Below are 22,906 nucleotides of genomic sequence, written 5' to 3' on the forward strand. Positions count from 1 at the left end.
TCATATTTGACCTTAATTCTTGTTTCCTGTTAAAACAAAGAAATAGCCTTTTGGCATTTCTGTCACAGTTTGAGGCATATCCTACCCACTGGAAGTTAGCAGTCCATACTGTGTACGTTAACAACCACACATTTGTAGGCATGTCAGAATAACAGCAACCGTCAGACAACCAGATTGAAAACAAGAAGTTTCTATTTTATTTGTGACGGGCCTTTTTGAGAAAAAAGACAGAATTGGTTGTTCAAACTGCTTAAAATGTCCTATGTTTACATTCAGTGTCAAAGCTTATAGGTAGTTTGACATACAGGGCAGCACAATGTGGTAGGGAGGAGTGGCGATATACAGCATTTGCTTTTGACAGCTGACACCAGAGTTTGCATCTCCTCTCCGGCCTGACTATGATCTGTCTCTAATTATAACCAAGTAGTTTTTGTTTCCTAGACTCGTTTTTGGAATGCTTCTAAACACATTAGTAAAGTATTATTACATGTATCTCGTCATGTTGTGTCTATTGAAGCTGTTTCATGCAGACAGGGTAAAAAGTCAAGGGAAAATAGCCGATATGTGCCCATCTGGGGAGCAAATGTGATATTTTTTTCTCAATTGTTGATGTGCATCAACGCTGGGAAATGGGACAGTGGTGCATCTCAGTGCGCGTCCATCCGTGATAACGCACATCAAGACTCCACCATTGACCATGTGTGTTGTACTTAAGACACGAGTGCTTTCCTGCACCTCCCCTTATTTTTGTTGCATTGTGTGAGCAGCTTCCTGGCTAGTGTCAGACCAGCATCAAGCGTAATATATCTTTGAGTTGTGGGAGCGTAATGATCTTCTTAAAGACATACAAACTCTCTGCTTGTAGTAATATTTTGTGTGTGACTTTTCCACAAAAAAAGTTGTCAAATTTCTTGAAATGACATCTACTCCTCCTCCCTCATTGAAAAAAAATCCAAAATCTATCAATATGCAAATACTTTTGTTATTTCAATCATTAAAGTGCTGGACACAAGTTGTCTCCTAATCCACTGAAAAGTCCACTCTCAGTGTTTGTGCACTGGAGGATTCCTGTTTCCACATCACACTTATGTAAGTTGAATACCGGTCCAGGATTGGCTTCCAAACTAGTTGTGATGTCACATAATTATGTTTGTATGTACACGTGTTGATTCAAGGTGAATGCACAGAAACATGAAAACAGCCATCTAGTGTCAAATTCTGCCCCTACATCAACGATGCACATTGGAAAATGTTAAGTGGAGGAGGCATACAACTAATAGAATGCAATAATAATGTCTGAGTTTGTTAAAGAAAATGTCAAGTAAAATGCAGAAATAAAGTCCTCTCGAAGGTTTACATAGCAGCTCAGTTGTGACAATAGTGATTTAACTACTAATCAATATAATGAGGAGGATTTCACACACCGTAACCCTCTTGCCCTTGTTTTCAACCTGCTAGACTGTGGGAAACATTAATTTGATTATCATGAACGACTCCCACAGCTACAGAGCACAGACGTGAGCCTGTGGTCTGTTCTGATGTAAGGATGGGTATCCTGGAGTCACGATGCTGAGTATATGGAATAATCATTTTTTGTGGATTGGGTAGTTGTAATTCTTCATAAAGGTTTAGGTATTAACTCCTTTATACTGTTGTTTAAGCCATTTATGTTGCTGCTGTATGTCAAAAACTTATTTTAGTGTCTACGTTTTAGCAGACTCGGCACCTCCCTGATGTATGGCAGTGTTATAATACACATTAACGTTAAACACTGACATTGTTATAATTAAACACATATTTATATTTAGGATTTATTTTTAACCGTCACTGTAATGCACCTGCACATTTGACTCATGATGTTACTCAAAAATCATTTGCTTGTTAAAGTCTGCATTCAGTTTTTATGTGAAAATGAATCTTTCCAGCAGAGAAAATGTAGCTCAGTAAATCTCCAACCTGCAAGACAAAAACAGACAGTTTGGCTGGGGGGGTGGGGGTGTAGAGTGATGACTCATGCACACAGTAGAGGTCCCTCCCTTTTCATTTCTTTCAGTGTCCAATCAGTTCTTTCTCAGCTGTCACTCATTGCCTCTAAATCAGATCCCCACAATGCTTTACCATCCCCTGTAAATCAATCACTTTATTGGCAAAGGTTTAGAAGTTACAAGGTAAATAAATTATATATTTACATTTTGACACAAAGATTGTTGTTGATAATGCGATTACCTTGGAGTGCAGATGATGATCCTCCGCATTTAGGACGTTTTGGTCATGCAGTGGCCCCAAATTCCACTAAATCACACATTTTCTAATGCTCCAGAACAGATTTTGAAGTTGCTACTTCGTGCACATTCAACTATGTTTTTAATTGTATCAGAACAAAGTGTAATACTTTATCAAAATTATTCTCCGAGATGCTAGATGAATTCATCATTTTTTAAATTAAATTACTTTCAGATTACTTTTTCAGAATGCAAGCAGTCTATAAAGCGGCACAAAGACTAATCGTTGCCTTGGATTGCCCACGTACAGTAAATATTGAGTTATTGGCTCATAGTTTCAGAGAAGATACAAGTGCCTGCTATCCCTGTTTCTCCAGGGATCTCCTCAGCACCACTGCGGTGTAAGATCCAGTCTCAGGACTCCTTGAAGTGGGCGGATGCTTGACATGGGCTTTATGAGCTTTATGTAGAGGAGGACAGGGACTGGGGGTTTCCTCTTTGCAGTCAGATTTTTATTGAAAAATAAAACAAATGTAACCATAGAGCAAAGGCAGAGATGGCATGAATTATCCGAAAGTGTTGGTAAGAAAAATAAGAGTACATGAAGGAGAAGAAGATAGAAAATGTGAGGGGGTTGAGGATGTTGTGGTGTTTGAATTGAAGTTAGTAGAGTGAGGGCAGGTTACATGACAGTATTACAAGACAATAAATCAATAGCCGTACATAGAGCTTTAAAAACTACTCACTTTGAAACCATTCATCCATAAAGTTTAGGCTTCAAAGAGATAACATCCAATGTCTTATTGTATAGAAGCAAGATCGCTTTCACTACATAGCATTAACCCTCGGCTCTTACAGTGGACGTTTGGTGTTTGGGGATATTGAGCCTGAGTAGCTCTTTCAAGATAAAATCGCCATGATTGTTGTCACTCTCACTGACTCAATTCAAGATGCTTATGATGCACAATCACTCCAAAATTGAGCTGCACATCATGTAAAGGAAGGTGCTAGATGGGGACTGGTGTTTTTGATGGCACTGATAACATCCATGAAGAACTCCAAGGGCTTAGATGACGTTACACAGTCTCCCTTCATGTCCACCTTCGTGCTACAGGTTTTTTTTTTTTACATTCAAGCTACACAATCTAGGGCTGGCAAGGGCAATAGTTTTAAAATGCAATCATTCCAGCAAGACAAATAAGACAAACATCCATTAAATTAGAAGTCATTAGGGCTTCTAGCTTGGCATCCTACTTCAGCGACTGTGACCCTAAATGGTGATAAAGTGATACGTAATCAGGGCTCTAAACTCTTGACTGATTCCACTAACATTTTAGTTGGTAACATCAGCAGGTAATTTGGGTGTAACAATGCTGCTTCTACAGTTCAAACCACACATTTATTTAAATAGGCCAAGTTTCAATGCCAGTTGGATCTCTGTCCATTTAGAACCAATAGGCCTACAGGCACTACAATGACAGATGTGGTTAACCTTCTGCCCAGGCTGACAACGGTTTTCCTATAGGCTTACACCTCAATATAATGTAATACTGAATAGCATTATTGTATCGCAGAAGTATTGCATTGCATCAAATTGTCTAGTTATACCTGATAAAGTGGCCACTAAGTGCATATATTCATTGCAAAAAGATTCTAAGCAGTAGTATTAGCAGTTTTGTAAAATGAGTTTGACTTGTGTTGTTGTATTGTTTAGGAATGGTCAAGAGCACCCTTATCAAGATACAAAACAATCTAGTTGTTCCACACATTGTTTGTCCAAAGCAAGGAAACATGAATATTAAATAATCACATTTAGATTATTATTATGTTGATGAGTAATTCTATTGATTGGATAATTTGTGGGCTAAATAAATAGTATTGCTCCATTGATCCCAATTAAGTCTATAAAACCCTCGGAGGATGATAATGCGTGCGTTCGGCTTCTGAATGGCTTAAATGCTGCTCTTAGATGCTTTCTGATTCTTCTTGTAACACCAGCACTGACGCTCTAAAATGTTTTGCTTTGTTTAAGTTTATTTTACAGCAGTGATGGAAGAAGTACTGAGATGACTTAGTATAAGTAGCAATAGCACATTGTAGAAATACTAAAAATGTAAAGGTATTACCATCAAAATATACTAAGATTACAGTAAAATGACTCATGCAGAATGGCCCGTTTCAGAATAATGTCGATTATATTATTGTATTATATTGTACCTATCACTTTAATGTTGCAGCCGGTAAAGGTGGAGCTCATTTGAAATACATTATACCCTGCTGTGCTGCATATAATCTATAATAATGCATCATATTGTATTTGTTGATGATAATTCTGTATTACAATCTGAATCTGTAAAGTAACTACTAGTAACTAAAGCTAGGACATAAATGTAGTGGAGTAAAAAGTGCAATATTTGCATCTGATCTGTAATGAAGTAGAAGTCTAAAGTTAAGTACAAGTACACTGTACCTTTTTAAAAGTGTACTTAAGTACAGTACTTGAGTAAATGTACTTAATTACTTTCAACCACTATTCAACAGTTGGCCTACTTCAATTGGCTGTTGCTGAAGTTCTTCTTCTTACAGTCTTGCTTTGGTGGCATCTCACCATTTCTTGGGCATGTGCCAGAGAGTTTGCACACGGCTAAACTCCTGCCCATATATAGTGGTAAGGGAGCGTTACCCTCGCTAATCATAAACAATCTGCCACGCTCCTCTAATTTATGATCAAGTTTGATTCATCATTCAGCACACCTGAGTAAGAGCAGATTCAGATGCTTAAGAAGGTTTGGGGCATCTGGAGTTAACTTTGCAATTTCTTTCTCTTGACAGAAAATGAAAGAGACATTTAAGAGAATGTTTCTGCATGAGGCCCAATGTTGAGTATCCTCTTACAGCTGCCACATCCCCGGCTGTCCCAGGATCAGCACCTTGGACAGCGATCGTGGCACACTTATGTACAAAATGTTAAAAATGATCCACCTGAAGTGAAAACAGGAAGATCCATTGATAGTCTTGAACCTTTACCACGGTTGATCATAATATTGTAGTCTGGTTGTCATCCAGGAGCCTTCAGACAGATACAGTCTCATTAACCAGAGCCCCTGCTTGTGCCCCTGTTGGAAAAATAAAAGAGAAAGAAAGTGGGTCAATATATCAATATAATCTTTTTCACATAAGCAGGATGTTTAAAGGCATTATTGTTTCGCCTCTGTTCAAGAATCCTGCTGCTATTTTGTCAAATTAAATTTTGTTTACGGCAGTTATATCCACTGGTTATTTTTCCTCATCCCAGTGACCAGCAAATCAGCCACGTAATCATGTCGTGCATGCATACTCAGGTATTCATGATAAAAGACGTCTTATAGTAAATACAGAAATGTTGTGTTTGATAAAGTCAAGCCGTGGGGTGGCCCATAAACTAGCATTAGAGTGCTGTTTGACAGGTAGTGAGTTAATAGAGGTATCTTCACTTCTGTGTTCTTTTCATTCATTGATTTTTAACACACGTGGACTTTTTATTCTTCTGGAGTCCCTCATTATTTTATTGAAGGAGGATTTCCTATTCATTGCCATCTATATTATTTGCAAGCTGAAGACTAGCTTGGATAGCAGTGGGTTTCCCTTTACTTGTCTAAACAGTACAATTGTTCATTATGTATTGTGGTTTAAATATCTATAGTGTATTGTCCTGTCTGACCTCCAACATACAACATAGAGGAGTTACTATTTCACTGACTGTGTCTAGTGAAGTGTTTTTTCTGTAATTAAGCAGTTTAAACTGACAGTATTATATTTCTCATCACACAGTTATGTTGTGTAGCTTATGTAGACCTAAACAATATTTTACTAAGGCAAATGTCATATATTTCATCAACATTATTGATTTACTTGCTTCTTCACAAACATTTAAAGCAAGGTGACACCAAAAGGAACATAAAGTCACTTAACCATGCCTATGTATTTCATAACAGGCCAGATTGTGCCTGAAGTTTGCTATATATGGTGTTACGAGACACTGTCACAAACAGACTAGCCAGCTTCCTGAAATTGTTTAGATAGTTTTCCAGTATGTCCTCTGCCTTGTGCTACACTGACAGCACACACTTCTGTAGACCAATAGCCTATGTCCTGTTGCAGCCAATCCAAAAAAGGGATGTCTCCAGCAAAAAGACAAAACACTGGCTAATAGACTCAAGAATTCCCAGTTAGTATTAGTGACTTTTTCAACAGTTTACTCTTCGAAAGAAAGCTGGTGAAGAAAGTCCAATATTTAGCAGCCGAAAAAATACTTTTCTCAGAAGTTATGGACATCAAAACTTTAATGTTTGAAGCTGCACAGTCACATTTTTTCTGTCTCTGGATATGGCTGTGCAGTATATGATACACATTTACCACCAGAGTTAGTCTATTGCTCTCTCTCCTTTACACATTCATGTCAGGAGAGTTTTGTGATCGATTAAGATCAAGATTGACACTGACAAATAAAAAATTAGACAGAGAAAGCTATGATGATTGAATAACCATGGTGATCTCCAATTGGAGTTTCTTTTGTTGCTTTTAACAGTGGCATTTAATTCTACTTTTTAATTTTTTATTGTCAGGACAAAATAAGCAATTGAAGACATCCCTTTGGGTCTGGTGTTATCTAGGGAGCATGAATAGTTGAATGAGTAATTAGTTGCAACTGTAGTTAAGTATGAACTTCCTAGCAATGTATATGAACATGTCAGTAGGATTTACATAGTAGCCCTGTATGTAGCATCATGCCTTCATTAGATTCTGAGCAGTGTTATACCTGTTTGTACATGTTGGTAGGTGGGGGAAGCATTTCCAGCAAAGCAAACAGTGTGACCCAGCCTGCTTTTATAAAAAAAAAAAAGGACGTGCAGTTAAAGTATTCAATGATTCTTCCTCTAATCTCATTAACAAATACAATATGCTCAACATTTCGGCCAATGGGTGCAGCTAACGGACTCTTTTGCGATTTGGGTGACTAAAGGAGCAGCTTGGTGCAATCTCAAAAAAAGGGTTCGATTTGAGATAAAAATGAATGAAAGAAAAGTAGAATAAATGCATTATTCATAGGTGGAAATAAATTGTGCTTCAATAACATTTAACCAAATGATCTCCTCTCAACCCATTTTAAAAGCAGCAGATAGTTTCTTCTGAGAATCCATGTCTGTAGAGTCCAGATGCAACAAGTGTGAAAAAATTCAATAAAATGTCAAATACGTAAATGAATAACGCTTACCTAAACCCTACTTTAAAACAATTGAAGACATTCATTTGTAAAAAAAAAAACCCATTTATTTTTACTCTGGTATGTATCTTTTTCCAGCTCTTTTGATTTATCGACTCGCTTTCCTATTTGCTCAGCACCAGCACACGGTTAATCATATGTCCCCTACAATAAGCATGATAAAGTTCACTGAATTAGAACTTATCCTTTGGAGACCATGAATATCAGCACCAAATTTCATGGCCGCTAATCTGTTCATTACCGTTCATGAGACTTATCTTTGGGCCAAAGTGTTGGACCACCAGGAGGACTGAGGGACTGGCTGACTATAACAGACATAGCTGGAAATAAAACCCAACCTTTCATCCCACCTTATCACACACCTATTTATCTAAACTTTATCAAAAACTATACAGAAGTTAGTGTATGATCTCTTTGTACACTCTCACAGCGGAACAGCCTCACGCCGTTACAGCAGGGAAGCATGAAGACTTGCCCTATAATATATAGAGTTTTCTCGTCCTACAGTTTTGACGCCCAAAAACCAAGTGCCACACAGAAACTGTCCTTTTTTCCTTATTGGTAAAAGAAAGGTAAACTCGTACAATAAGAGTAACATTGTGTCTTAATGATCTTTACGTGAGCTCTGACAAAGTTCTGTAACAGCAGGGGACACTTAAAAAGAGCCTCCAATAGGATTAGTTGATTCTCACTTATTCGTCTGACTTCAAACTTCGTATGGTTGTTTTTGGAAGCGAAAGCAAAAGCTGTTTTCTTTGTTTTTACTGCGTGTAGATGTGTCTTGTCTTAACTAGCACAAATTCCTCCTCAAGTGTCTTTTTATTTAAACTTGTGCCAGAAGAGTGCAAACAGCAATGAATAGATGAGGAAAGAAAGTATTTGTCGTAACTCTGCAGCATTCCTCTGACAAAAGAGAGATTATCTTAACATACAGAGAGGCATTTGGAAGCAGCCCTCTGGCAAAGAGTTTTGTCAACATTTTTGTGCTCCCGTATCGCTTGTTCACGCAATCATTCCCTCACTCTGTCTTACTTACTCTCAGACAAACAGTGAGTTTGTTTAGGAGACTTTACATTTAGGTAGGTGAGGCAAAAGGCCACATCTCAGACATCACTGATCACCATCAACATAATCTCTTGACAGAGTAATTGCGGGAAGCTTTCATGCCTTTTGAGTTTGTCTGCGCTCACTGGCCATCTGTTTTGTGCACCCCACCCCCACCTCCACCTCCTACCTGCCAATCTGATATACATACATACCTATCACAACCGTTTATATAAAGAAGAGAGAGGAAAAACGTATTGACACCTTTTTAAGAGAAACGTTTAAATCAACATGTGAAGGTAAGATATAGAGAAACATACAGAAGCTGTCATAAGGGGCTTTAAAAGTCATTTAATTGTAAAATAATCTTGATTGTTTGAGCATAGCAGCAGTTTCAAGCGTGAGATTTATGTTCGGAGTCAAGTGCACAACGACAACTGTGCATTCGATAAAACCATCATCATTCCCGTTATCATAACCTCCACCTTCATTTATTCATACCGTTCTCTAATGCCGCGAACAGGCTAAAATTTGTGCGCACTTGTATCTCACCATGAACTTTGTGTGACAGAGAAAGAAATGCAAACCGGTTACCTCCACTCTTGCCATGGCAACGGACGCGACAAGAAAAGCGATCCTGTACCTGTGTATCTGTCTCCCTAATGGTCTGTGTGTTAGTGTAACAAGATCTGTAAAAACTCCCCTCAATGACATTTTAGATCCCCCACTGTAACTGACCTGGGCTGGGGAGTCACAAGTAGGATTTAGGTGAGTACTCAGCCTTCTCTCAGGTTCCTGTTCCCCTTTTCCTAATGAATTCAACCATAAGTAGACTTGAGATGGGGCCTCTTTTTCCACATGGCCAGGATATTATTTACTCTTGCATGTGCTGTATTATGTTTGCAAATTCTAATTAATGCAAAAACCATACTTTGCCCACGTCATAAGTGTTTGTAAATTCTCTCTAAATAGATGCTCTTACGCGTGTTTTTGATTCGACATACCAAATGACGGCCTAAAATGTTTTCACTTTTTTCTTTTTGGGAAGAAAAGCTCTCATTAAGAATGCTGTGGGGTGACTGCTGAAGTGTCCTGCTTATAGCACCTTGCAGCTTCACTGTCGGACTGCACCACTCGGACCACTCCTAACTCTCCTATTCCCTCTGCTGGGAAAGGCAGATATTACACACCCTACAAAGAGTACAAAACACAGACTACACTAATTACTTTTATTTTAAGTATCATCTCCGCATGTAAAGGCTGAGACTACCCTCGTTGTGTTCTGGCTCAATTCCAATCTGCTGCTTTCTCTAGGAAGGCCTGTTCTAGGTGAGAACCTCGCTGACACCCCTCTGTATGAAATATCAATGTGAATGACTCACTCCCAAGTTTGGTGTCAATCATCATCGCAAATGCCAAACCCATTATCACCAAATCTTTTCAAGAAGTTGTTTTGTCCATCTGGTGGCAGAAGCAGCAGGGTTTTTAGGAAAGAGGAAAGGTTTTCACAACAGCATTCGGGGCTTTTGAAGAAGCTTGTTTTCTCTCAGGGTTAGGGAGCTAGATTTTCAATTTACCTTAAAAATGACCTTGTAAACACCAGATTCTCCCTTTTTGCTTTTGATTTTGGTGTGTGTGAGTGAGAAAAAGCGGTGACACTTGTATTAAAACTCATAAAGATGGATAATGTCAGTGCAGCAGTGATGGAAATGTGAATACATGTCGTATAGTATTTATATTTTCAACCAACCACCTCTAAGAATATTGAGCATCAGTTGGCTGTCTGTCCTATCATTTGCGTCAGTGGAACAAACAGGCTTTACCTTTTGTTATTTTGACCACAGCTTCCTCAAGATGTAAAAAATATTGTTGTGACAAGTGCTGCACACTCCAGTAGAGAACCAGTTTGTCTCCTGGTTGCTTGTGTCGACTGATTCGATAAAAGCCAGCCTACTTTGCTGTTTGTGTTTCTGTTTTCCTTTTCCTTTTTTGTATTGAATAGCACAACAGGCAAGTTCATTATGCGTGTGACTCATCCCACTAGCCCACACCCCCTCCCCATCTGCTGCTGTGCGCTGGAAAGGAGAGGGAACCGCCATTGATCACTTCTTCCCTCACACATGCACGCACACACCCCACCTTCAACGTCACTATCGATCGACATGTTTAATGTTTTTGTGGGGAATAGCTGGCATTTCCTTTTCTGTCATATTATATCTGTTCCTTACCATTTGCTTAAATTGTAATAAATCACAGAGCAGGCATTTAAAAATAAAATAAAAAGTAAAGCATAATCCAAACAAGTATTTAAACATTCTCAGATTGTTCAGTCACTGAAGCCTAGCAGTGACAGTCAGGAAATATATAAAGGAATTACGCCCGGACAGGAGATGTTTTCTGTTGTGGAAGTGGTAATCCATTAATAAAGCGGAGTTAACAGAGAAGCTACTGTGGAGATTGGTTGGCAGGTTTTGGACATTTCCTTTTTTATAAAGCATTTTCCCTCCCTCCCATTTTACATGTTATTGTTTTCTGGAGTTACCAAATGGTTATAATACTCACTATTTTCTCAACAAGAAACTGTTCTTATGCTTTGTATGAAAGAAAGAAGAAGTAGAGACCGAAGAGCGTCGAACAGTTTTCATTTTTGAATATTAATAGGTTTAATGTCTGTCATGCCAGATTGGGAAAGATATACACTACAAATTCAAACAATGTTTTTGGTGGCATGTATCAAAAGTTCTCATCATCACTGTAGCAAACAGTAGAAACATCTGTCACAAAACCCACAACACAGGAAAAAAACAGCAATGCAGCAACGGTATAATTATTATTATTATCTTTTTTGCAACCAGTGCGGTGCTAGGTCTTAGACAAAAAGTACAAAAGGGCTGGATAAAGTGGAATATAAAGAAGGAGTAGTTTATTTATTTACATCTTAGGCCATCATTGCGTGAACGTTTGTTCCAAGAGTTTAGTTTGCTCTTGTTGATAAAATCACCAGACTGGCAGAAAAGTGACCTTGCAGCAGAAACGGAAACGTTTTCTTTTTACAAGACTGTCTCGAGACGACTTTAATGGAACAATTAGGGGTGTTCTTAAATGTTCTTAAATTGCTTGTCCAATCCGCTTGTTTCTGGTTGACAGCATGCGCACTACTGCATGTGTCCTCTAGAAAATAATGCAAACAAAAACTCCATTTGGCTCTAAAATGATCAAAGACAAATTCCAAATATAGATTTTTCGTCTTCGAAAAACTTTTATGCCAAATATACACTATAATTGTTCTTTGCCTGCTAAGGTATAAAAGTATTAAGCTAGCTATATCTTTCATCAAGGACGTGAGAGCGCGACACAAAGCCGGAATGTGAGTGTGGCCGACCCAAAGTATGACAGTTAGCAGGTATCGTGCAGTGGGCTTACAGGGTTTCCTACAGCATGTTATAGCGGTGGTTCCCCGCTGCACTCGAAATACAGAGCCCCTTTACTAACGTTAAGTGAGCCGGCTGTTCAGACCGTCAATGACAACTAAATTGATCACAAGACGAGATCCATCAGAACCGGCCTGATTCTGCTCAGGAGGCGATTGATCGATCTCTTTGTACTTTTCAGTAATTAACCAGAGAGCATGTCGCAAGATCAGGAAAAAATAAAACCTTAGTTTTCATAAGTAGGAAAAGTTGAGTCAAACTTTGTGACCGGCCAGGAAACGATGTGAAAGGAAAAACTCCCCACTGTTTTTATTTTGTTGCTGAAGGGGAGAATAAATGATGGTTCAGTTGGCCTACAGAAACCGCTGCCTGACTTTAAACAACAACAACAAGGGAAGTAATTGACACTTCCGAGAATTTGCAAGACATTATGGCTCATTTAAATAATCATTAAACAAAGGCTGCCCCTGTCATGTTCATCGTGTGTCACTGGTTTTCTTCTGTCAGATGAACTGCTCCCACAATAAATATTTAATCTGTCACAGGGCAGAAGAAAATAACAACATAAAAATAACTTTTAGAGGATGTTTGACCTTACTGTTTACCTTTCATATAAGATGTGTGGCTATTAAGCAACGTATTAACATATGTTGATTAAAAATGTTAGATTGCATTGTAGCTGAAACTCTATTTCATCGTCTAAAAATGATGCCGTAGTATTAGTCTGAAAACAATATGCAAGTAAAGTAAATATAATCAGGAGGAAAACTGCAATTATGATTGGCTATATGATCGATAATTCAATATGATAATTTATCATCTTTCGTTTCAAGATGAAATCATATATCGAGATATCGTGAAACACAATTACGTTTTCTAAATTGATAATAACAGCACAAACTTTGTCAGAAACTCTGATGTGGAATATTTTAAGGGAATATCATTTTAAGATTGCGGTTTTATTTTTACATCGTACTTTACATTACCACTCAGTTCAATGTGATTAACAAACGGTCTATATATGGAAATATGTATTTATATTTATTTCTTTAATTTCATTTGAAACTGTTATGTTCATTTTGCACTTAATGTCTTAATTAAAGAAAATAATCAGTAATTTTCAAACAGACTATTGGAAAATATATATTACATTATCGATATATATATATAATATTTATATAGTTATATATATACACACACGTATATAATTTTGATTAATATTGACATTAAGTACCCTTAGATAAAATTAATTCAGAAAATGTTCTTTAATAAGATGATGATGATTAATTGTGTATATGGAGTCCTGCTGTGAATGTGTTGTTTTCTTGCTTTCTCGCATGTAGGTGGTCCTGGACATGACATTTGGAGGTGGTGGTCATACCAAAGCAATACTGAATATGGTTCCCGAAGTCACCGTCCTGGCCTTAGACCGAGATCCTACAGCCATTTCTCTCGCCCAGCAGTTAGCCAAGGAATACTCGTAAGTGATTTATTAATAATCATCAACTATACCAAAACACATGTCGAAGCTTATGTTCTAAGCTGGCCATACAAATGTTGTATGTCATTTCTATTGTCGCAGCTGACAGCTTGACCATTTTGAGCATTGATTGGTTTATGGCCATTATTTCTTAAAACATACTGTAGATGTGATCTAGTATTGCAGTTCTCCCTGTATTTCTCACTTTTTGCCTGAGCCCGATCAAACACTGCTCGCCAAGATACAGCCCCTGAGTTTCACCATCCAATCAAATCCATTCCTCCTTCTTAACTTAAAGCTTTTCTCCCCCCACGCAAAGCTGGTGGGCCCGGCATGTCATTTGTCAGAGTAAGGGCCCACGCCTGCAGTGTGAAGGAGATGCTGCCTCCCACGGAGGATCTATAAGATATGAGGGGGGGGGGGGGAAGTAAAGAGAAACCCAGAGAAGTTAAAAAGTGGAGTGAGAAAAAAAAGAAAATGAAAACACGAGAGTGAGAGAACAGGGAGACACGAGGACACATTGCCAGGGTGAGAGGGAGTGTGTGTGTGCATGAGCAAGGCGCGGGAGGATGAAAATGAGATGTTCCTAAGACCATGGCGTGGGAAGGAATCCTTTTACGTAGATTCTGGGGAAACCTCTCTCAAGGGACTCTGCCAGAAAAATGTGCCTGTGAGCAGGGAATGACAATTAAAAGAGAGAGAGAGAGAGAGAGAGAGAGAGAGAGAGAGAGAGAGAGAGAGAGAGAGAGAGAGAGAGAGAGAGAGAGAGAGAGAGAGAGAGAGAGAGAGAGAGAGAGAGAGAGAGAGAGAGAGAGAGAACTGTATTCTGTCAGCAGCAATATACCCCTGCTGTAAACTCTTCCACGCCTACTCGTGATGCAAGTTGAGAGAAGCTAGAGAAATCTAGCAATTAACCAATATTATTGGAAGCCTGAGTAAAAGACCCTGGCAGCCTACGCAGTGCATCTGCACAACAGGGTGAGAGGATTTTCTCTCTCCTCTGTACTCCTGTGTCTTGAGGAAAGTATAACCTGAATGCCAAACTGTTGAGTGCTTGAATCTGAACCCAGTTTTACAGTACAAAAAGAATAATTTCACCTCCTAACGTTTATTTGAAAGCATTAGCTTATGAAAGTAAACCTCTGTTCCCTGAACGATATTCACCCATGTCTTTAATGGGATTTGTCTTCTGCATGTTGAGCCTCGCTGTTCTCTGCTTTTCACCATTCTTGTTGTTGCTATGACTTCCCTGCGCTTGAAGCTACGCAGGAGTTGTGCCCACAATAAATGTTATGAATCTTAAAAGATACCAAGCATTATGAAAAGCTAAGTCAGGCAAACATTGGATTTACATGTGTGCAATAGGGCACACCTACTGATAGGATTTTAGATATAATATTAACTGTTTGCATTCACTATGCACTTGATCACATCAGTTCATGTGAGTCAATTGTAACATTTTGGTCACCTAAGAATTGTCTTTTTCAGCATTTGGTTGTAGTTTGCTCCACCCTTTTGTGTCACTCCTTGCAAAACTCAAAATAACGACGAGATGGCTACGGCCAAAATGCCAAACTCAAGGATTAAAAACCGTAGTCCACAAACCAGTGGGCGACGTCACGGTGACTACGTCAATATAAAGTCCATGTTTTTTTTCACGTAGGCTCAAAGTCGTTCTGAACAAGGCGTTAATCCAGCCTTCCTAGCTCTGATTGGTCGATTGTTTGAAAAAGGCCATGTACATAACGTAAACGACCTCAATGTACCCTATAACAAGAAATCCATGTGGCTGAAGTTGTTAAGGCAAAACATGGTTTATGATATACAGTACCAGGGGAATCCACCGTTACCTGCACCAACACCATGCTTGGGGAGAAACAGAATACATGGAACGGCGTTATGTAATTATGATACAAAAAATTGTAACATAAGATGTGAATAAACTATTTTTAATAAAATAAACTATCTATCACTCTCCAAGTTTAAGCAACTGGCCCTTTTGCACTTTTTGCACTAGTGCACTGCACTGGTCGCAAAAAAAATGTGTTGTGGGTTTTGTTAGTTTTGAACAGGGGGGGAGAAGACCTGGTTTGTTTTGTTCATTTTATGTATAGCAAAAAAGGGGAACAACATTCAAGGTAGAGTGCAAGTTATGCCTTCCAGCTGTAAACATACAGTATATCTCAAAAGTGAGTACACCCTTTAGATTTTTGCAAATATTCTGTTATATCCTTTCAGGGGATAACATTATCCTACTGAAACTTTGATATAACTTAAAGTAGTCAGTGTGCTGCTTGAATAACAGTATAGATTTATTGTCCTTTGAAAATTACTCAGTACACAGCTGTTAATGTCTAAACAGCTGGCAACAAAAGTGAGTACACCCCATAGTGAACATGTCCTAATTGTGCCCAATGATGTTGTTTTCCCGCCCTGGTGTCATGTGACTCGTTAGTGTTACAAGGATTCAGGTGTAAATGATAAGCAGGGCTGTTAAATTTGGTGTTTTGGGCACAATTCTCTCTGAATGCTGGACAACATGGCACCTCATGGCAAGGAACTCTCTGAGCGGCTGAAAAAAAGGATTATTGCGCTTCACAAAGATGGCCTTGGCTATAAGAAGATTGCCAACACCATGAAAATGAGTTGCAGCACAGTGGCTAAGATCATACAGCGGTTTTCCAGGACAGGTTCCACTCGGAACAGGCCTCGCCAGGGTCGACCAAAGAAGTTGAGTCCACGTGCTCAGCGTCATATCCAGAGGTTGGTTTCCAAAAATAGACGTGCGAGTGCTTCCAGCATTGCTGCAGAGGTTGCAGAAGTGGGATGTCAGCCTGTCAGTGCCCAGACCATACACTGCATCAAATCGGTTTGTATGGCCGTCGCCCCAGACAGAAGCCCCTTCTGAAACCGATGCATAAGAAAGCCCGCAAACAGTTTGCTGAAGACAATGAATCCAAGAACATGAGTTACTGGAACCATGTCCTGTGGTCTGATGAGACCAAAATAAACCTGTTTGGGTCAGATGGTGTCCGGCGTGTGTGGCGGCACCCTGGTGAGGAGTACCAAGACAAATGTGTTTTGCCTACAGTCAAGCATGGTGGTGGCAGCATCATGGTCTGGGGCTGCATGAGTGCTGCCGGCACTGGGGAGCTGCATTTCATTGAGGGACCAATATATACTGTGACATCCTGCAGCAGAGCATGATCCCCTCTCTTCGGAAACTGGGCCGTAGGGCAGTTTTCCAACATGATAATGACCCTAAACACACCTCCAAGATGACAACGGCCTTGCTGAAGAAGCTGAAGGTTAAGGTGATGGACTGGCCAAGTATGTCTCCAGACCTAAACCCAATTGAGCACATGTGGGGCATCCTCAAGAGGAAGGTGGAGGAGTGCAAGGTGTCCAACATCCGTGCGCTCCGTGATGTCGTCGTGGAGGAGTGGAAGAAGATTCCAGAAGCAACCTGTGCAGCTCTGGTGAATTCCATGCCCAGGAGGGTTAAAGCAGTGCTAGATAACAATGGTGGTCACACAAAATATTGACACTTTGGGCACAATTTAGACATGTTCACTATGGGGTGTACTCACTTTTGTTGCCAGCTGTTTAGACATTAACAGCTGTGTACTGAGTAATTTTCAAAGGACAATAAATCTATACTGTTATTCAAGCAGCACACTGACTACTTTAAGTTATATTAAAGTTTCAGTAGGATAATGTTATCCCCTGAAAGGATATAACAGAATATTTGCAAAAATCTAAAGGGTGTACTCACTTTTGAGATATACTGTATGTGTAAAGTGTGAATTGCGTAAATTTACATTTAAATGCTCAGAATTTGCTCACAGGCATTGGTGGTGAAAAATGTGCAGCACATTCACAAAAGTTAGTACTTCTCAATATAACACTTCAGCCTATAAAACATGTTAATACCAGTACTTAAAAGTTTAATGGGTAACATTTAAGCAATACAATGTCTAGACCTATGCTTTATATTTTGTTGAGCTGTATACTTACAATATCCCAAATGTTTCTAACAATTTTTAAACGTAGAGAAATCCATTAAAAAAAAAGGTTTCTTTCATTTGGTCTCCTGTAATGGCGACGTATCATGGTTGTCTTCCAGAAGCTGTCATAAATAGACTTTTTATCCAGTTTTAAGCAAAATATTTATATAAACATTTTAGATCTTGGATGTTTTTCATATATTATATATTATATATTTTATATATAATATATACAATTTCGCAAATTTCTTTTAGTTCACCCCTCTCCTTTCCTCCACTCTGTCTCTGACTAGGTGTGTGTCGCTGCCCTTTCGTAAAGTACAGCGGAGGAGGGAATGTGAATGAGCAAAGCAAAACAATTTTTTTTAAATAAACAAATATATATATATTTAATTTTAAAAAAGAATAGTTTTATTGCTTTATCTACAAACAATTTTGTCGCGGACCCTCTGTTGAAGACCTATGCTTTACTCAGTACTTAGTTGAAGCACCTTTTGCAGCAATTACAGCCTCAAGTCTTCTTGGGTACGATGCAACAAGCTTTGCACATCTGGATTTGGGGATTTTCTTCCATTCTTCTCTGCAGATCCTCTCAAACTCTGTCAGGTTGGATGATGACCACCGATGGACCGCCATTTTCAGCTCTCTCCAGAGATGTTCTATTCGGTTCAAGTCCGGGCTCTGGCTGGGCCACTCAAGGACATTCACAGTTCTCCCTACGCCACTCCTGCGTTGTTTTAGCCGTGTGTTTAAGATTGTTGTCCTTCTTGGAAGGTAAAACGTCGGCCAGTCTGAGGTCCAGAGCGCTCTGGAGCAGGTTTTCATTCAGGATCTCTCGGTACTTTGCTCCATTCAGCTTTCCGTCGACCCTGACTAGTCTCCCAGTCCCTGCCACTGAAAAATACCCCCACATCATGATGCTGCCACCACCATGCTTCAACGTTGGGATGGTATTGCACAGGCGATGAGCAGTGCATGGTTTCCTCCAGACGTGACGTTTAGAATTGAGGACAAAAAGTTCAATCTTAGTTTCATCAGACCAGAGAATCTTGTTTCTCACAGTCTGAGAGTCCTCCAAGCGGCTTTCATGTGTTTTGCACTGAGGAGTGGCTTCTGTCTGGCCACTCTGCCATACAGCCCAGATCGATGGAGTGCTGTTGTGATGGTTGTCCTTCTGGAAGGTTCTCCCATCTCTGGAGCTCGGTCAGAGTGACCATTGGGTTCTTGGTCACCTCTCTTACCAAGGTCCTTCTCCCCGATTGCTCAGTTTGGACAGGCGGCCAGTTCTAGGAAGAGTCTTAGTTGTTTCAAACTTCTTCCATGTCAGAATGATGGAGGCCACTGTGTTCTTGGGAACCTTTAATGCAGCAGAACTCTTTTTGTAGCCTTCCCCAGCTCTGTGCCTCGACACAATCCTGTCTCTGAGCTCCACAGGCAATTCCTTTGACCTCATGGTTTGTTTTTTTCTCTAAAATACATTGTGAACTGTTGGACCTTTTATATAGACAAATGTGTGTCTTTCCAAATGATATTCAATCAATTTAATTTACCACAGGTGAAATCCAAACAAGGTGTAGGAACATCTCAACGGTGATCAATAGAAATGGGCTTCTGAGCTGCAAAGTGTCACTGCAAAGGGTCTGAATACTATGTCAATGTGAATTTTCTGTTTCTTAAAATTCTGTTATCACTTTGTCATTATGGGGTATCAAGTGTAGATTGAGGAGGGAAAAAAATGAATTCAAACAATTTTAGCATAACGCTGTAACATACCAAAATGTGAAAATATTGAAGGGGTCTGAATACTTTCTGAACCCACTATGTGTGTGTGTGTGTGTGTGTGTGTGTGTGTGTGTGTGTGTGTGTGTGTGTGTGTGTGTGTGTATATATATATGGTAGAAAAACGGTTTTGGCCAATATAACTAATAATAATTATTTTAGTTTATACTTTTTATACAACTCACTCGCTTAAATTATATTAAGGTTTAAAGTTCTGCATTTACAGTCTATGGTTTTGTCACTATAAAGAAAAGCCAAGCAAGTGTGATAGTCTTTGCATGGTTCAGTACAACACACAGGTTAGCCTCAACTCTAATTAGCTCATAAATAACCTCAATCAATCTTTCCTCATCGACAACATCCAGGGAAGTGTACATTTTCACAGTTCTAAACTTCCTCAGGAAATAAAGATGATCAAATTAAAGTAGAGAAACCATAGGGAAGCATTTAACAGTTAACGGTGTCATTTCAAGGAGACGATGGCAATGACACCAATGAGTCAACAGCCATTTAATTACAAAATTCACCATTTAAATTTTTAACAAAATACATTTTTAAAGACTAGCCTGTGTCTGCTTGTCTTGGTGTTTTGGAGCTTCTTCCTTTTTTAATCTTCTCTTGACTGTAGATATTTTCATCACTGCTCCCCTGCTGAAAGCAATCAATCAGCATCTTGTCTTAGGCTCTGCGCAGGTAAAGGAACTGAGCGGGTCAACTCAAAGGGAATATTTCAGGCTTGATTTGGGAAGAGGCAGCATTGTGTTGAAGGAGCATGACGCTCAAACTGAGTCTGCTGTGAAGAGAATATTTAGTGAAGGTATAGTAGTGTAGCCAAATATTTAGCTTTATGCAAAGTAAGCAATGTCTTATTGAGTTTGATGCTATTATTAACCTTGAAAAAATAAGCACACATTATACGCTGTTATATTATATATTGGCATTTTGTTTAGATACCATTTTTAAACCTGGTTTGATAAAAATATCCTGTGTGTAGATATTGTAATGAAATCTATCAGATTCATATTTTGGATCATAGTGGATTATTAAAGTGGATTATTAATTTCTTTCTGGTTTATGACAACTTTTAATTTTGTAGCTTTTAAACCCTATAGTATCTGTTAAGTGCTTTGTCCCTAAAGAACACTAATGGTAAATTGTGTACACCCTTCGACTCTGCCACAATTTAACAATTGTTAAATATCCTACAAAAGGCAGGAACATGAAAATATCTTGATAAAATATGAGAGATTGTGGGGATATATATATATATATATATATATATATATATATATATATATATATATATATATAAATACATTTGTGTCACTTCATGTCTGACTGAACGGACCTTGAGAGTTTGCTAACGGTCATTTGTTTTGCCGGTATTGTGTAATAAAAAACAATTTTTTATAAAAAAAAAGAGTATGCTATAGCGCAAATGTGAATATACCAAAACAGTTGTTGTAGTGGTTCGCTTCAACCTTGACTTACACTAGTGTAATCAGCAACGGCTCTTAATCTTTGTCACTGGCATTTCAATATCCCATGATTCAATCTGCAAAGCTTTGGATTGTCTGTGTGTTAGTTTCGGAAAGATCATATTCAGTGTTTGGTTGATCCAGTGAGATGCCTGAATAACAAAAAAACTTGCATCATGTCAATGTTGTGGGGTGCTACAACTATAAATAGCTCAGATCTCTTAAGCAATTATGAGCCCACACTTGGACCTCAGCACATACACCACTGAAACTTGTCCTCTTTATTAATATATGACCTTACATAAGACATTTATATTTCCAACTCTGTGTCTAAGCCACATAAAGAAGTTAATAATTTAGAAATGTTATGTAACTGTTTTGCATATTTTTAAATCCTTCAGTGGCTTACAAAAACGTGTTGGTGAAGAAGTCGCAGTGTCTAGAGGAAGGTATGTTCATCACCTGCGTGTGGGCGGACACACAGACCACAGAATTTTAATTTCCAATAATTAAACTGCAGAAGTAATTTGTTTAAAACCTTCCATGATTACAGGCCTTTGTTTAGCATGTTGGAGCTTTTATTATTGAGTTGTAGTTGTAGCTATTACAAGACTTTGACTTTGTAAGGAAAATAAATTATATTAATATATTTAAATATTGTTTCTATTATAATAAGAATATAAATGTTATTTGGTTGATACAAACATATTAAAAGGCAGACGTCTCTTTTGTATTAGAAGGTTAAGTTGCATCAGTCGTGCACATTATTAACTTCTGTTCATTACGTAGTGTAACACTCAATTTAAACTCCTCCCACTGCTGCCTTCATATAAAGCTGTGAGGTCCCGCTCAGTCTGAAGCTATACTCTTACTTGCTGCTCTCACCTCTCAACTCTCTTTTGTCATGCACTACGAAAATATGTCTGCAGTTACACAGAGAAGGTGCTCTCGACCAGCTCTCATTCTTTCTTTTCCCCAACATTAATAGAATGAGGAATTTAGTAATCGTTTTATACAACCTCGTTGGAAAAGCCTGTGGCTTCAGCAGCAGGCGCTGCCCACCAGTCAGTGGAGCTCTGTCCCCTCTTTCCTCTCCCCGTGGCCATTCAGACAGATGAGCCACTCATTTACTGGAGGTGGATAACTGTTAGCTGCTAGCTAGCAATGTTGTGTATTGAAATATATAGTATAATAACTATCAACATCCCCAATTCCCTGCCCTTAGTGTATTAAAACATTGGCATCTTTTTTTGCTGTCACTACAAATGTCATGGAATAAACTTACTACTGTTTCTAATCCTTCTGTCGAAGCAGATGTATGGAGTAGATCTTTTTTTTTCTGTTATGTCATCACATAAAGCTTTAATAATTTGGAGTTATCTTCTGCGAAAATACACGGAATATCTGTCAACCTGTGCACAGAAGGGTGTTATCTGTCACACTAGAAGCTCAGGCTGATAAACCCACCGTATGCCAGCAGTTTCTGTATGTTAGCAACTAGCTTTGAGGCAACAACATCGTCATCGTCCGCACAACACTGCTTGACCTCCAGCAAAAATGCTTCAATAAGAATTCCTAACATTTTCTAAAGCCAATGAGATGAAAAGTTTGTAAACTTTCACCAAAAAGACAGTTTATACTTTGAATAACCAGAATAAATTAGAAATTGGAGAAAGTAGGTAGAGTGCGATTAAGGAGGCAGTAACAGAAAGGGATTGCGCAGGTGATGGGAGAGAACAACAAAGCCTATAGATTTTTCAACAAATCAATCACTGTGCAGGAAAGTGAATAACAACAGCAAAGCAAAGGAAGGCCCTGGCAGCGTGGGTGAGATGCTCCCTCGTCATTTTGTCTTCAGTGGGTTTTGAAATAGAGGACCTGCCAATTTGTGTTTTTCCCATGTATGCCCCTAGTTAATCTTAAGAAAAGGAAAGTCATTGTTGTGTACATAAAAGTTTCAAATTTGATCAAATGTCTGGGATGGGTATTGCTAGCTTTTTATTTAATTGATACCTATATTGATGATGCTAATTGCTTTTTGCTTATTAATGCTGCTTATTGGTATTGATACAGTCCTTCAAGCCTTAATTAAAGTCAATATCTGGTGCTACAAATATATTTTAATAAAACTAGAGACCATCTTGTGATGGGATCATACCAGCCGTGTCAAATCATGTGATGTACAAAATCGGAATTTTTTGT

The 22,906-nt window shown here is 38.7% G+C and overlaps 1 protein-coding gene across 3 annotated transcripts in view; it reads left to right on the forward strand.

The window, feature by feature from the left end:
- The window catches only part of mettl15 (methyltransferase 15, mitochondrial 12S rRNA N4-cytidine), a 48,992-nt gene that overhangs the window by 11,972 nt on the left and 14,114 nt on the right, over positions 1 to 22,906 (forward strand). For all 3 annotated transcript variants that reach the window (XM_029461941.1, XM_029461952.1, XM_029461960.1), the window contains one exon: positions 13,304 to 13,440. In XM_029461941.1, the coding sequence (XP_029317801.1) occupies positions 13,304 to 13,440 (137 nt within the window). The remainder of the gene's footprint in view (positions 1 to 13,303; positions 13,441 to 22,906) is intronic.

Source organism: Cottoperca gobio, chromosome 3 (assembly GCF_900634415.1).
Source record: "Cottoperca gobio chromosome 3, fCotGob3.1, whole genome shotgun sequence".
In the NCBI taxonomy this organism is placed as follows: Eukaryota; Metazoa; Chordata; class Actinopteri; order Perciformes; family Bovichtidae; genus Cottoperca; species Cottoperca gobio.